This window comes from Chinchilla lanigera, unplaced genomic scaffold (genome assembly GCF_000276665.1).
Source record: "Chinchilla lanigera isolate Chin_1 unplaced genomic scaffold, ChiLan1.0 scaffold00053, whole genome shotgun sequence".
Lineage (NCBI taxonomy): Eukaryota > Metazoa > Chordata > Mammalia > Rodentia > Chinchillidae > Chinchilla > Chinchilla lanigera.
Genome location: NW_004955454.1, coordinates 15,334,065 through 15,350,568, shown reverse-complemented (window position 1 = coordinate 15,350,568; position 16,504 = coordinate 15,334,065). Strand labels below are relative to the sequence as shown.

General features: G+C 45.1%; 1 protein-coding gene across 1 annotated transcript; it reads left to right on the top strand.

The window, feature by feature from the left end:
• Positions 1 to 1,388: 1,388 nt before the first annotated feature.
• Sdr16c5 (short chain dehydrogenase/reductase family 16C, member 5) lies at positions 1,389 to 11,216 on the top strand. Its single transcript, XM_005396088.2, has 6 exons — positions 1,389 to 1,732; positions 4,298 to 4,429; positions 4,725 to 4,824; positions 7,230 to 7,374; positions 8,599 to 8,724; positions 10,829 to 11,216. The coding sequence occupies exons 1-6, from the start codon at positions 1,403 to 1,405 to the stop codon at positions 10,920 to 10,922; spliced, it is 927 nt and encodes a 308-aa protein (XP_005396145.2). The 5' UTR covers positions 1,389 to 1,402; the 3' UTR covers positions 10,923 to 11,216.
• Positions 11,217 to 16,504: the final 5,288 nt, after the last annotated feature.

The following is a 16,504-nucleotide window of genomic DNA, read 5'->3' as shown; positions in this document are numbered from 1 at the left end:
CCCCCGAGCCCCGCTCCCGCCGCGGGGCAGCCCCTGGGGCGCGTGCACTCACGTGCGCACACGAGCGCACTCACACGCACGCACGTGCACACGCGCACACACGCGCGCACACACGCGCACACAGGGCCGCCGGCCGCCCTCCCGCCCTGCTGGCCTCTCCTGTTTTACCCAGCCCCCGCTCCCTGCTGTGAGCGCTGGCACCTCCTGCGCCCTTTGCCACCTGCCCGCCCGCTCCAGCGGAGGCTGCGGCTGGGAGTCCGCCGGCCCGCACCGTCCCACCCGCCCCTGGCTGGGCATCCGTGCCTGCTCACCCTGCCGCCTGATCAGACTTAAGACAGGGGTACCTTCCTAAGAAAGCCTCCTTACCTAAGATGGAAATGGACCCTTTTGTCTGCAGGACTGACTATGCCCGACCTTCGTTAGTAGAGCCAGCAGAATTTGCTGTTGCCAGCGAGGACAGCCACCAGAGTTCTAGAGAGTAGTGATTTTGCTGTCATTAGGTGCTTGGCACTGTCCTAGCAAGGCATCTCCTTTATGGTTATGCCACCTTACAGAGACCGGGGAGTGGAGGGCAGGACGATGTGCAAGCTGGTGGCGCTGAAATACAGCCAGTCCCCCTCCGCTCCCGGCGTACGCCTGGGGGACCGCTGTGTGCAGGGCCAAGCCAATCGCACACCCCGACCTGTTCAGGGGATTCATGTAGACCAGTAATGACCTAACAATGCGCTTTGATATGTCACCCGTGTTCTCTTTTGCTCCTTCAGCTCCCTGTGCGGTAAGTGTTGGCATAAACTGTTAGGGTTCCCCCTTCGTAGAGAAAGAAGCTAGGGCACAAAAGATGAGGTAATTTTTACCAAAGTTGCGAAGAAGGTCAGTGAGAGATGAAGGTTTCTAGTGCAGTCTCTAGACATCAGTGTGTATGGAGGGGAACAGCGAACACCCCGAACCTCCCACGGAGGCGGCTTCCTGCTGCTCAGCTCGAGGCGCTGGGGAGCATCTGCTGACATGGATAAACCACAGGTCTGTTCTAGGTCCCACAGCATGGTGGCGTCCAGCTGAGCACCCTGAAGTCTAGAATGCCCTGCCATTGTGAGTTCTTGTGGCAGCCGGGTCAGGATGACACGCGTGACCACGGAGTAGACCTCTGTCCTCTGGCAGTGACTCAAACAGTGGTATGCCTAAAAGGGGGCAAGGTGGCCTGGCTGGGTCACCTGGTGTGGATTTCCTAATGGAAGGAATATTGCTGGAGGCTGCCGGGGGTCTTCGTACCCCTGCCCCTTTTGGAGTTCAGAAGCTTTTACCAGGAACAGTGTTTAAATCAGGCTCGGTTACTTTCACAACTTCAAAAAGTGGAGCTCCACATACTAAGCAGTTATTTTGCTTTTTAGGTGTCAGCCAGAACATGTCTTCCTACCTGAAGTCAAAGAAATTCCTTGTTTTCTTAGGAAAATCACTTTTTAGTATTCTGGTGGCTCTGACTTTTACTGTCATTCCAAAGCCACGGAAGAGTGTTGCTGGTGAAATTGTCCTCATAACAGGCTCTGGGAGTGGACTGGGGAGGCTCCTAGCCTTGCAGTTTGTCCGCCTGGGGTCTGTGCTGGTTCTCTGGGATGTCAATACCGAGGCAAATGAGGAGACGCGCCGGATGGCCCAGGAAGCTGGCGCCTCGAGGGTGTACGCCTACACCTGTGACTGCAGTCGAAAGGAGGAGGTCTACCGAGTGGCTGATCAGGTAAGTCTTGAGGACTCACCATGCTGAGGGGCAGTGAGACTTTGGCGTATGTCCCGTCGATGAGGCATCGTATATCACACCAGTTTTGTTGTTCATTTGTCTTTCTCAAAACCCACTTGCCTGTCTGTAATGCTCCTTCGATCTAAAGTATATTGTTCAGGGGTGGGAATTAGTGGACATAAAGGAGAAAAGGTTGGTCTTAGCTCGTGGCTTCCCATGTTCCAGTCTGTGGCCTGACGTCTAGGTCAGAACGGCATGGCAGAGAAAGCGGTTAATCTGACGGCAGTCAGGAAGCAGACAAAAAGAGCGGAGGAGAGCGAGAAAAGCTGTGTCCCTCAGAAGCATGCCCCGGGAGCCTCCTTCCCCGGGCCCCAAGTCCCCATGGCCCATTCAGCCATGCATTTATAAACAGGCAGATCCACTGCTGAGGTTGGTGCCTTCCTGATACAACCCGTTCCTATACAGAAAAGCCCCGCTTCGGAAAAAATGAGCCTTTGGAGGACATTTTTAGATCAAACCGTAATAACACTAATGCGGAAGTATCCCTGAAGAGAGTGATCAGGAGAGAATTTTCAGGGTAGTACACCGGTGTTATCTCTGCTGAGGATCTGAGAACTCTGAGAGCCTATTGCCATTAACCATAGCTTGGTCTTGAGTTGAGAAAGCTGGCATTGCCCCATGGCACTGGGTCAGAGGTTATTTTGAGCAATAAACATAAGAACAAGCTGGAGGTAAGAAGCTGTCGCTAATCCTTGTGACATGTGGCAGTGCCCTGAATTTAAGGATTGATTCATAGGCTGTGTGAATCAAAATCACTTTGACCTAGCGTACTTCCAATTGCATTGTTACCGTCACTAGTTCCCCGCCCAAAAGATAAGAGTCTAAGATCTTGAATTTATTTGTGTGAAAATTTCTACAAAATTGATTACTGAATTCTGACATCCATGATTGTGGGCCATGTGATCACCGGTAGAAGCAGAACTTTCCCTACTGCCACTATCACTATCAGTTGTGGTCGTAAAACTTCATGCTTGGAAAATTCACATCAGTCACCTTGACCATTTACAATTAGACTCTGACACACAGAGCAGCTTACGGGCCTCCCAGCAGGTTTTTGTTTTTGTAGTGTGAGCATTCATGGGATGAGCAAGCTAAAAGGGGGGCATAGCTCACAGGTGAGTTTTGCAAGAGTACAGAATTAAACACACTGTTGCCTCACTCTTATGCTAAAGAGAATAGTGAGTGCAAAAAAAAAAAACAAACCTCCAAAACTAGAATTCATTGTGTTTTCCCTTGAATATGACCTCTGGGCCTTATAAAACAAGCATAGTACCAGTAAGCTTATTCTCATTCCAAGCACGAGCGTTTTGCTGTGTTAGTATTTCTCAGCAATAATGAAGTAGAGTACATGAGCCCATCTCTTTCTCTGTGGTATAAGCTCTGGCTTTTCCATCCCTGATCCTGAGTTAGGACATCAGCCTCTAATACTGGTACTGTCTTCCAGCCTAAGTCTCTTTCTGACTTTTGCTTTTGCCTCAGGTATAGCAGAAAAATGTTGTCTGTACCTTTGACTGCTGTTCAAGTTGGATTTGGTAAAATATTTTAGCCACCCACAAATCAAACCTGCAGATTGTTTCTGGTGCTTTTATATGAAAACTCTAGCAGAATACATAAGGTTCCCTTAGTGTCTACCCCATCGTAAATGTTTCCTAACCTACCGAGTCAGTTGGCTAGTGTAAGTGCCCAAAACACAGTACCCTGATGCTGGGACCTAGACTTTACAAAACAGCACATGAGACAATGGCAGCTTCTCCTGGCCTCAGTGACACAGGCTGCCCTGTGCCATACTGCACCAACACATTATACCATCCACAGTGGCAAAAGCACATACACACACACATGCACACACATATGCAGCGGTGCTGCTGTCAGCCTCCTGTAAGGCCCAGGAGACCTATGCATCAGGGCCACTGCTGTATGATCTAAATTATAGTCATGAAATTCAGACACAACCAAGAACAACCTTCATTAATCCTGGAAAAGTCTGTGTCCACTTCTCACATAGGAGCTGAGATTATACTCTGAAGTTTCAATAGAAGGAGAGGCTAATGTTCTACCTAGAATTTTTATTTCCTAAGTAGAAGTGATTAAACACGCACACCAGCCAGTATTGCAGCAAGAAACATGGCTCATAGATCTTAAGCTTATATGTTTTATCTTCTTCCTGCATTTGTTCCCTACTCTGCCCCATCTCTGGGTGTGGTAGATCTTGACCAAAACCTCATTTTGGTTATAAGAAAGCTGTTCTTATGTATCATCGCACTGATTAAAATGGTCTGCTACTAATACAGAGCATAGAACAAAGTTACCAGTCAGAGTATAAAAACAGTCTTAACTGTGGAAAGAAAATAGCATCAGAACTGGATCTCTAGTAGCTCAGACTCTGCAAAACAAAATATTTTTTATTCTATAAAATAATATAATATCTATAACCATAGGAGAATAAAATCTACATCATATAAGGAAATATTACCATGGTGATATCATTCTTGTTTTTCAACTTAGGTTAAAAAAGAAGTTGGAGATGTTTCCATCCTAATCAACAATGCTGGAATTGTAACAGGCAAAAAGTTCCTGGACTGCCCAGATGAGCTTATGGAAAAGTCATTTGATGTGAATTTTAAAGCACATTTATGGGTAATTATTTTTCTTCTAATTGATATAAAGTTATTCTGGCATTCTGAGATGCTGTCCCCTTACTCTTTATATTGTGTGTGTGTGAGAGTGTGCACATGTACCTGTACATATGTGTATGCTGCTGGTGATTAAAACCTGGACTTTGTGCATGCTAGGCAAGCACTCTACTGAGCTATGTTCCCAGCGCATTGACTTTGGGTACTTTTTATGAGCTAAAAGACTTAAATGTGAACAGCTGAGACAGAAGAATACAATGTGCCATTTAATGTTAAAAATTTTTCTTTACTCTTATCAGACTTATAAAGCCTTTCTACCTGCCATGATTGCTAATAACCATGGACACTTGGTTTGCATTTCAAGTTCAGCTGGATTGGTTGGAGTCAATGGGCTGGCAGGTAAGAGAAATGTAGTGTTTTACCACTGAAGAACTCCTAATAACCCTAACTTACTGTCGCTCTGAACAGTCAGCATTGACTCGATGTTCTAATAACAGAGAATAATAAGCCAAGAAGTACAGTCAACGATACAAGGGGATGGCAACTTCATGGTGCTACAGAACTGCCTGTCGGTTATCCTCACGTGAACTTGGAATGTGCATTTTCCCAGATTACATAAGACCTAATGATTCCAAAGGGCACAGTCCGACTTCGTGTAATATTCTTTTGTGCACAGTGACTAAATTCACCTGGCACTGTTACCACAATGGTGCCACGGGCGTCCTGCCTTACCCTAAAGTTTTATCTCCGTATTTTAAAGTATTTGAGAAGCGGAAGTTGATGCCAGGAAGCCCTTTGTTAAAAGATCCGTAGAAGTCGGCATCTCACGGGGGCAGCAGGCAATTCATTTTCAACGACTTTGGACAGGAAGCACAGAGAGAGAGAAAGAAGGTGCCAACATTTGAATAGATCCTTTAAATCATACCCACAACGACTTAACTTCCTCCCACTAGGCCTCACCTTTTGTTTTTGTATTTTTGTTTGTATATTTGGTTTGATGATGAGAAGGAAACCCAGGCCTTGCATGTACCGGACAAGCACTCTACTGAACTATACCCCCATCCCTTTTATAAAATTTTGAGACAGAGTCTCACTCAGTTACATGGGCTGTTCTTGAACTTGAGGTCTTTTTGCCTCAGCTAGTCCGGGTAGCTGGGACTACAGACATGTGCCACCACACCTGACTAGGCCGCACCTCTTACAGCTTCCACCACCTTCCAGTACTGCAAGCAGGAAACCAAGTCTTCAGCACAGGGGCCTTTGGAGGACACTTGAGAGCTAACCCATAACATTCTGCCCTGGGCCTCTAGAAGCTCATGTACGTCTCACAATGAAAAACGCACTTGCTCCATCTCCACAAGTTCCCCAAGTCTTAACAGCACCAGCATTGCTCACAAGTCCAAGTCCAAAGTTTCTCCTGAGACTCAAAGCAAACTTTTAGCTATATCCTCTGTAAAAATCAAAAAACAAGTTACATACTTCCAAGATATAGTAGCACAGGACAAATATTCCTGTTCCAAAAGGGAAGATTGAACAATAGCAAGGAGTCAGACCAAAGCAAGACTAAGACTCAGGAGCTCCAACATTAAATCCAAAGGCATACAAGTGGGAAAACATGGGCTACTAAAGGCTCGAGCACCCCTGCGTGACCCTGTAGCCTCTCTTGGGTAGCTCTGCTCACTGCCTGCAGCTTCCCGCAGCAGACATTCCATGTGGCTGGCAACTTTCACTTCTGTTGCAGCTTTGGCTTCGCTGTCACAGCTTCGCACATCACCCTGTCAGGGGCCATTTACAAGTAGTTTGCTCTTGCCACAAGCTGTCTGGCTGCCAAGGCTTTCCTTTGAAATTTCGGAACCCTTTCTGACCCCCTACCTCTTTCATTCTGCATGCCAGCAAAACAAAGATTGCATGGGCCTTTGCCACAGTCTGCTGCTGCCCCAAGCTGTACCTGGGCCCATGATTGCAGCTGTCTCTGAGTACCTGGATGGCTGACCCTGGGCAAAATAAATCCAGAGAAAACAGTTCTCTAATTTCCCTGGTTAGAACAGGGCACCCCAGGGCTCTCTCCTCAAACAAAAGTGTTTGAACTTGTGATAGGTGACATCTTGTTGATTCCTGAGATACCCTTGGGGGCATCTTTCCTATTGTCCTGGTGCAAAGCACTCTACTTTTTTTTTTTTTTTTAGGTAGTACAGGTGATCAGATCCAAGGTATTATAACTTTTTTTTTTTTTAGATAGGGACTTGCAAAGTTGCCCAGGCTGTATTCTAACTTACAGTCCTCCAGATTCAACTTCCCAAGTAGCTCGGATTGCAGGCTTGCTCCACTGCGCCCAGGCTTGGCTTCCTCTCAGTGCACTAATCTCCTTAGCAGCCACTGCTCCTTTAGCACAATTTTGAAGGTGTTCCTTTTTGGCCAAATTCCAGATCTTTCTACATTGCTGTTTGCTTCCACTTCTCACGGTAAATCTGGCTTAAAACTCAAGCAGTCCCCCTATAGTAGCCTTAATGTTGTGCTGCCTTGAAATTTCATGCATTTGACATAGCAGTTCACCGCCTTCAACTTACAAAGTCTCAACGCATGGACAAAATGTAGACCAGTTCTTTGCCAGAATCCAGCATGAATGGTGTGTAGTCCAGTTCCTAACAGAGTCCTCGTTTCCACCTGGAACCATCAGAATGACTTTATTCTGTGAGCTTCTCTCAGCATTCAGTTGGTATAAATTTCAGCATCTGCAAAGCACAGGGTGGCACAATGCAAGAAAGAACCTATGTCTGTGTACATTAGTGTTATTTCTCTTGCAGATTATTGTGCAAGTAAATTTGCAGCCAATGGATTTGCTGAATCTATGTTCATAGAAATACTTGCCCAAAAACTAAAGGGGATCAAAACCACAATTGTGTGTCCATTTTTTATAAAAACTGGAATGTTTGAGGGCTGTGCTACTGGGTACGTATGTCTTTTGGTTTCAAAAATATCATATTGTTAAAATGATTGGTTAGCTCTCTGATTTTGTTCTGTTCTTAAAAATTCTTTAGAGTACATTTCTCCAGCATTCACCCTAACTCTAAAATGGTTTCAGAATTGCTTCTTTGCATGAGTGGAATGGAAATGGTTTATTAAGGCAGTGTCCAATTGGCAGTTGCCATGTGGCCCTGGACCTGCTTATTCATCTTTGGGTTGTCCTGGCCACAGATCCTTTCTGCCACCCAACCCTATTCAACCCTGTTTCCTGATTCCAGCAAGACTGGAAATTATTAAAGAAAAATTTAGTCTGTTTGGGCTGCTATAACAGAACACCATATAGCAGGTGGCTTAAACAATGGAAAATTCTTTCTCACAGTTCTAGAGGCTAGAAGTCTAAGATCCAAAGTCCAATAAGAGCCCCTTTTTGGTTTGCATATTGTGCCTTCTCATTGTTTTGTTGGGTTTTTTTTTTTTTGGTTTTTCTCCGGTACCGGGAACCGAACTCACGCCAGGCAGGCGCTTTTGCCACTGAGCTAAATCCCCAGCCCCAGTGCCTTCTCATTCTTGTACCCTCCCGTGGCTTTGGGAGTGGGAATGAGAGTAGAATGTCTCTTTCATGGCTTTTCTTGTAAGGGCACTAATAACCATTCACAAGAGCTCCACTCTCACGACCTGAAGACTTTGCAAAGACCCTGCCTCCTAATACCATTACCTTTGGGATGAGGCTGGAAGGAGAGAGATACATCTTGTCCACAGGAGGCACAGGTCCCTAGTTCTGCATCCATGGAGACAGCAAGGAGTTTGTTTTCAGTGAGCTGCTTTAAAACCTTAGGCTATTTGTTGAATATGACTTTACACTGCTGTTTATCATAACATCACCATATTAATTAGAATCATCATTTTCCAGTTCAGATTCTGGTTATGTGGTTACCAGGGAGTAAATATGAAGAGTACATAAAATCTGGAAGGTGAAAAAATAATTGATGCTGTCTTTCAATCCTTTTATCCTTGTTTGATGGAATTATTTTTATTAACTTATTAATTTATGTTTTACTTTATTTATTTTATAAATAATAAATTGTTTATTTTTATAGAACTTTATTTATAGAATTATTTGTATTAATTTATGCTTTACTTTATTTTATAAATAATAAATTATTTATTTATGTTACTTTATTAATTTATTTATTTTTGTTTATCTTCTAGTAGCCCTACTCTGTTGCCAATTCTGGAACTGGAATATGTCGTCCAGAAAATAGTAGATGCTATTCTGCAGGAACAGCTATACTTGTACATGCCAAAGTTTTTGTATTTCATGATGCTTTTAAAAAGGTAATGGTATCAGTTGCATCACTTCTCTAACACGCTGGTCAATAATCTACTCTAAATCCCTCCAGGAGGAGCCACCTAAAAATGTATCTCTTACATTAATGAATTTTTAATTAATTTTATTGTTATACTTTTGATATACATAATGATCACATTAATCATAGGGAATGTGTACCTGTACATAATATATCTTGATTCTTCTTTTTTCCCCATTCCCCTCTGCTCCTTTCAATACTTCTTCCCCTTCTGTCTTAGTTATTTTTCTCTCGTTGCTGAGACAAAATACCTGATACCCAAAATGAAGGAAGGAAAGGTTTATTTAGCTCACAGTTTGTGGGGGTTTCAGTCCATACTTGGCTGGCTCCAAGGCAGGGTGGCACATGGCACAGGGCAACAGTTCAAGGCCACGGAAGACAGCAAAAGCAGCAGGAGCAAAAGGAGCAAGAACAAAAGGCATGGAGCCTCTTTTCCTCCCTTAGATTGTAAGCAGGCTTCCTCCAGTAGGGTGGGTGTAGCACTCACACCATCTTGGTGCTCTCCTTCTGCACAGGCTCAGGTTGTTTACAAAGTGAGGACCCTGGCCCCCTGCTGAGCTGCTTAAACTTCTCAACTTCTCAACTTGACACAATGTATCAACCATTACACCTTCCCACCTACAAAAGCTTTGTTTCTACTTTACTCCTTCTATTCTCCTTTCTCTTTTTCCTTTCCCCCTTCCTTTGTTCCCCTTCCCATTGGAACACTTTTCCCTGCTTTAAAAAGGAAACTCTTCTACATGTCAGTGAATGCTTCTTGGACCCATTTGCTGACATAGAGCCAAGCTGGCAGTTGTAGGGCCGCCAGGAGTCCAGGGAAAGGGCGGGACCCTCCTTACTCTTAGTGCTGTATTACTACCAAAAGGAGGTGGTTACTGAACTCTCCAGGAGCAGATCGCAATGCCTTTGAAGACAGATGCTTGTCTTGTGCTCATCATGTAACACACCTCACAAGGGTGTCTCCTCGCAAGGAAGCACATGCCGCTATGGAGCCTCCTCTGCTGAGTGGAAACGGGATATGTTTCTTGTTAGCTCTCACTGTGCCCACAGGCTCTCTGTGCAATTTCACTCCTCTTCATAGTGACAGTTCTTCAAGTATTTGAACAAGGTGTTATACCTCATCTTCACTACATGCATATCTTGTGCTCGGAAATTTTTCTCATTGGTGAATTGTATCTACTTTGTGCGATGAACCAGAACCCATTCTTGCATCCTATATCAGAAACGGTGAACCTTTTAGAGCTTTCAGTGATAACAGACACCCCGCAATGGCACGCTTGCCGTAGACTTGCCACCACTGTTACACCTTCTCCAGACCCCATGTCACATAAGCGAGACCGTCAGTGTGGCTGACGCAGCCTGTGTGAGGAAGGGCAAGTGATCCTTGACAAGCAGTTTGAAATCCAGGGCTACCTGAGAACTAGAGGAAGCCCAGAGGGGCTGCATAAAGGGGAGTACATCAGACCTTCTTTCAGACACTTTTCCAACCACATTTAGAGAGTGCTATATGTGCGTCACGCATCGTCCAAGACCTAAGGGTACAGGAAAGAACAAGACGCACAGAAATTTGTTGCGTTGTGGCAACTGTCTTCTTTGGGGTGGGGGGAAGGGGTGCGTGGGAAGGAAGAAACACTAAAAATAAAAGAAGAAAAGGTACAAGAGGGGACATTGTGCTACCAAGAAATATAAAATCAGAGAGGGGAATCTCCGAGTGGAAGTTATAAGGCAGCGCTCTAATCTCCACTCTCAGATTCCCTTTTGGGAACCCAGCCCCACTGGAGACTTCCCTGCTTCCTCTGAGTTGTTACCCAGGATGGTGCTTAGGAAACTGACATGAGAAGTGAATTGAGTAACCTAAGTAAGACCAGGAGCGGGTAGAGACCCTGAGCAGGTGAACCCCACACAGTGGACAAAGCCCAGCCACCCTGAGGCAGGCAGCACTGGGACCGCATAATGTGTGCATGAGTCAATGGCTTCACCCGTGACATGAGGCGACAGGTTTCAGCTAGGCTGGTAAAGATGCTTTCACAGATAATAACCAAGAAAGTTACTCTGTTTTGTCTTCTCTTTAGCGTCCTGCCCATCAAGACAGGGCTGCTTATCGCTGACTATATGGGCATCTTTAATGTCATGGATGGCTTCACTGGGCAAAAGAAGAATGCCTGAAGACCAGCTCTGTGGCTGATGCCACCTGATACCCAGAACTACATCATGATCCGCTCAAAGAAGAAAAGGATTTTTGTCTAATAATGGAGTATGTTTGGAGACAAGTGCTATTTCTGATCCGCTACTTGCACTAGAATTTCCAGCCGGTGTCTGCAGATGACGTTGCTTTCTCCTTTTGCTGTTGAGTTTGGGTTTTGTTGTTGTAGTTTCTTTGTTTAAAAAAAAAAAAAAATGAAGATGCCCCATTTTGCCATTGCCATTTGCCACAGAAATAATAAAAAGATGTTTCTCTCATGGGCTGCCCTGACTCTGGTCATTGTGGAGGGGAACCCCGTGGACGAGTGGCCATGGCTGCCTCTGTGGGATGTGAGGGTCTGGGGAGAGTGTCAGGAATGTGGCGACCCGGTGCTCTCCCTCCAGAGCACACCAAAGCTCTGGATTCTGCGTCACCCTGCCCTCCACTTTGTCCTTTCTAAACCCAGGTCATGGAGCATAGAAAAGGCCTGTGCCTGGGCCCTCCCTCCCGAAGCAGTTTCACTCTGGCTGTTCAGGCCCTGGATGCTCACCATGTGCCAGTTGTCCAGCTGAAGGCCCATCAGGTCCCACTGTAGGAGGGACTTGTATGAGCCTTTCCTGAAGGACACTCACCTTCACCTGAGTGGTGATCTCAGACTGAAACACTCCAAGTCACGTGTTTCCTGAAAGAGATCAGAACGGCTGCTTCTCACTCTGAAAATGAAATTCTGACTTCATTTACTGGCACCAGTGGATCCAAAAGCTGTATTCATATGGTCAGATTAAGCATCGAACTTACCATTCAAGTCGGGGCTCCTGTCCCTGTATTTTCCCCGGAATGAACATTTTTACATGTTTACCTTCACCAGTGCGGCCCTCACCTCAGAACTGTTGGGCTCTTACAGTTTAATCAACGTGCAAACTGCTTTGATGGCTGGGAGATTACCTACAGAAGCACGACTGAGAAAAATGTGTTAATTACCACACCCCTAGAACTTCCGCCCGGGCTGGTCCGGGCATCTGCCCTGCGAGGAGAAACAGCAGCCTTTTTGTCCCCTCCTCTCTTGAGACAAGAGGTACCCCAGAAGACTCCATAACAGTCCAAAGAATCAGGACTTTGAATATTTTGAGGGCAAGGTTTCCTTAGAGGGATAAGGGCCTTGCGGTGTGGAGGATGGAATTCATCTTGAGCGGCCTGTGTGTTTTTGACAATTCTGTTCCTCTATTTCCTTTCCTAAAAAACCTTTTATAATAATAGTAAGGATAATAGATAGTAATGATAGCTAACATTTACTTCGCCTGCCACCAAGCCAAGCACTTCACAACTATTACACCACGAAACCAGAATATCACATCATGACTGAAAGAGCGAAAAAGCTATTTAGCGGATGCCAGAGAACGCAGGCGCTTCATTTCCCAGAAAGATACCCCACTCGACTGTGGATGTATGCCGTGAGGATCAAAGGCCCTCAGACTCCCCAAATGATGCTCCAAATCCTTGGTTAACAAGGTTAATTAAGAGACAGGCACAATATTGCTGCTGTATTGCAATTCCAAGAGTATGTTCTGAGGGCCTGTCTATTTAGTTGGATAAAAAAGAGACTCTGAGGAAATTTAGCAGAACAAAGGTCGGGCGGAGTGGGCATCCACCGCGTCCTAACAGCATTAGCAGCAATTATTTCTAATTGGAGTACGTCTCAGCTGGACTGCTACAAAGGCCTGAAATTCAATTGTGGTTTCACAATACCCATAAAGTTGTCCGAACAGATTCGGATTTACTTGAGGCCGTCCTATGAGAAGAGACCACATGTAAATTAGAGGATTCTAGAGAGCAATAAATAACAAGGTGATTTAACGGCTCTGGGGAGCGAGGCTCTCAGCATGCGTCTCATGCCCGTTTCCAGCTGAAACTGAGTCCTAATGAAGCCACCATCAAAGAGCTCAGCACCTAAGCAAGCCTGAAGTAAGGGAGGGCTGCAAGGCCAGCGTCCAGCCCTCTTCACTTCAGGGTGCATAGCCTGGCCTTCCGGTCTCCCTGAGCTACTCAAAAACCAAGAAGAAGCCTCGCTATAAGGAGTTTGGCTGGGTGCAAATGTGTGACCATGTTCTTTTTTAAATTTTTTAACTGCAGTGTTATGCTGTGATGCTGCCAGAGTTTAAGATCTCAGAAGAAAAAAACAATAGGCTAGGTAGCTTAAACAAGAGAAATTTATTTCTCACAGTTCTAGAAGCCGGAAGTCCAAGCTTAAGGTGCCACATGATTTATTTTCTGACGAGGGGCCTCTTTCTACCTGATAGGCAGCTTGCTTCTCACAGTGCCCTCACATGGACTTTTAACAGGAGAGAAAGAGAGTGCTTTACCTTACAAGGACACTAATTCCATCCTGAGGGCCCCACCTCCATGCCTTTGTTTAATCCTAATTACCTCCCAGAGGCCCTGCCTCCTAATCCTATCACGTTGGACATTAAGGCTCCAATATGTGAATGGGACTAGGGGAAGGACACAAACATTCAGTTTATAGCAGATGCCCAAATAGGAAAGGAAACATTTCTGACCTTCCCACTCAGAGTCCTGATGCTGAGAGGGTCACGGTTTGTCTAATGAAGCCATTTGGGATCTTGGAGGCAGAGATGGTTGGAAAGGCCTACTTCCAACCTCTGAGAGACAGAACTTGAGAAAACATGACTGAGAATTTGAGCCATTAAACATAAACTAATAACATCCCAAACAGAGCCACTCTTTGGAGAGAAAGAATGGTAGTTTAGGCACCTTCAGCTTTCTCAGACCGGTGTTCTGCCTTGGGCCCACCCAAGTACCTCCAGCTCACTTCTTCTGGCTACCAAGTGATCTCCCGTTGCTGTCAGTGCACAAACCGCAAGTGGCTTTGAAGATCCTTCTCTTTTTCTCCTCTGTAACCTTATTACCATATTGAGAACCAAACCCATAAGAAGGTTCATCCCTTGAGGCGGCTGCTTGTGAAGATGGAAATGACAACTGTCTGATCTGGTCCCAGGCAGGGCACAGGGTGTGATCAAAATATACAGACTGTTTGAAATTTTTAAAATTGTGTTACAGTGAAGAACACATTGCCTGCCTTCAGTTCCCCTCAGAATACATCTGCTCACTCTGAACGCACTCATCCCAGTGTTCTTGTCACTTTCTGAAGCAGTTCTGAAAGTCCTTTCATGAGTTTCTTATAAGACATGATCTGGCTTTGACTGAGGAATAATGGCAGGGTCTCTCAAGTCCCCAGAGGAATCGAAGAAATGAAATCCAAGGACTGAACCCAGGAGAGCACTGAAAAATTAAGGTGTCAGCTCCTCCTTTTTTTTTTTTTTTTTTTTTTAAGCACCTTCTATCAGATCACAATATTCAGGGTCTCACGTGCAGAAAGGAAAAAAAGCATTTTACCCCCATCACACTCATGCAGTATGCTTGAGAAGCAGAAAAGCTGTGCTTAGGAAGAGGAAAGAGGAAAAAGGAAAAGGAAAGGCAGGGGAAAGAGGAAAAGCACTTTCTACTTTGAAACAGGCAGAAAATGGACAAAAATGCTCCACAGTGCTGCACTCTTGCTGAGCAGGAGTCACGAGGACTCCCTGTCTCAGGCAGCCCTGCCTGGCATTGCTCTTTTGAGGTGCCCTGTTGTCTACTGTCCCCCACATCGACCTGGAGGTTTCTTTGCCATTTGGCATTTTCCAAAATCACAGCAGACTTAAGCTTTGCAGACTACCTCCTTCCCCAGGCTGGAAGATTGTACTGTCTCAAACTGCAGGTGCGAAGAATCACAGACTTGTCCAAGTCTGGTCTCTGCTTTGGCAAACAATTCCAGTAACTCAGTGAGTGTGTTGGTTTTTTCACACTCACTGAACTAAATCAACCGCTGTCAAAGATCTTGCCTAGATAAAGCCCCAAGCCTTAAAATTGTGCTCTGCTGATCTCTCTCGCTCTCTCGCTCTATCCCTCTTTATCCCTTCCCCATTTAATCCATCAAAAGCCAAGGTGTACCACAGGGGATGCAGTACTGCATCCATTATTTGATGTTTGCTGTTATTCTGGATTTTCTGTCCGGCAGATGTTCAACAGGTGGTACAGGGAAGAGTCGGGACTGCAGTCTTACTTCTGCTAAGGTCGTCGTCTACGATCCACATTTCTTTAGGTTCCATACTGCCACCCCATCCGTCAGAGTTTGCAGGTAGAAAGGGCCACCTGGGACACAGCTGCATTCCCTCAGGTCTATGCTCCTGTGCGCTATTCTCCAGCCCCTACTCACTGCAGTGACTTCTGCTTAAAGCAGAACACCCAAACAACGCAACTGTGAGTTCATGTACCCTCCCCTTCAAGCTATAATTGTACTCAGCAGATGATATATGTTCCACAGCAGAAGATCAGCTCGAACCAAAGGTTTACACCACCAGAGAAGTAATTCCAGGACTCTAGTCGGTAAGAACCCGGGCGTTTGCCATCTTGTACCTAACAACTTATACTTAGTTCTTCTGCACATTTCCATTCCTGTATAGGTAGCTTCCCCTGCAAGATACTGAGCTTTGAATTAGCTTAAACTGGCTCAGCTATAACAGTGATGTAGGAACTATAAAATCCAGGTAAACAGGCAAAGAACTATAATCCTGGTACTCTGGGAGGCTGAGGCAGAAGGATCACAAGTTTTAGCTCAGTCTGGATAATTTAGCGACTTAATGATACTGTCTCAGATTTAAATTTTATAAAGGAGGACGGGAATGTAGCTCAGCATGAAGGCCCTGATTTAATCCTCAGTACCAAAAATAAATAAATGAATAAAAACATACCCTTGAAGGTGGGAGTCCAGAGGTGGAAAAGCTATGTCCTCTATGTCCCTTTGGTAGGTTCTGCTTTGTGAAGCTCCCAGAGCTGGGTTCTGGCAATGTTTCACTTCGCCATCCCGAGAGGGTGGCCCCCATCAGTATGGTCAAGGCAGCAGATACAGGAAAGGAGAGATGAAAGAGACTAAGGCACCAATTTGCCTTTTGAGAATATTTATAGAACTTGCCACACGATGTTCCCTTCAGACAGTATTAGTCAGGCGCAAGGGTGACCAGGGATGGTAGGGCTATTAGATGACTCCATCTGATAACTGGCAATTTCTAAGAGTGGAAAAATGAGAATTCATAATGTTGGCCACAGGCTCTCCCAAGACACAGATATGGATTCAAATCAATGTAGTTATGCAATCTTGGTCAAGCAATTTGAACTTTCTGAGACTCTTTTCCCATATCTATAAATGGTTGCAGTTCCTCATACAACTGTTACACAGAGTGAGGTAACAGATACACAATATCTGACACAGAATTTTGTATGTACTAATGTTCGGTGAACAACAGCCTCTACTATGTCCCTTTTCTAAAGATTAAATTTTGTGGGTTTTTTTTTTTTTTTTTGCTTTTAGCAGTAGGTGGTTGGTGTGTGTACTTAATACATTTCAGTTCCTTTTCTCCATCTCTCTCTATCCCCCACTTATTTTTCCAGCATCAGATTTATTTATCTCATAAGATCTTATAAAGTTAATTATCATATATGCAGTTCTGAAAAC

Bases quoted from the DNA above. Each gene is read 5' to 3' on its own strand.
- Sdr16c5 (XM_005396088.2), top strand. From the start codon at position 1,403: ATGTCTTCCTACCTGAAGTCAAAGAAATTCCTTGTTTTCTTAGGAAAA. The intron at 4,430-4,724 runs GTAATTATTTTT...TACTCTTATCAG, and splicing joins ATTTTAAAGCACATTTATGG to ACTTATAAAGCCTTTCTACC. The intron at 4,825-7,229 runs GTAAGAGAAATG...TTTCTCTTGCAG, and splicing joins TGGAGTCAATGGGCTGGCAG to ATTATTGTGCAAGTAAATTT.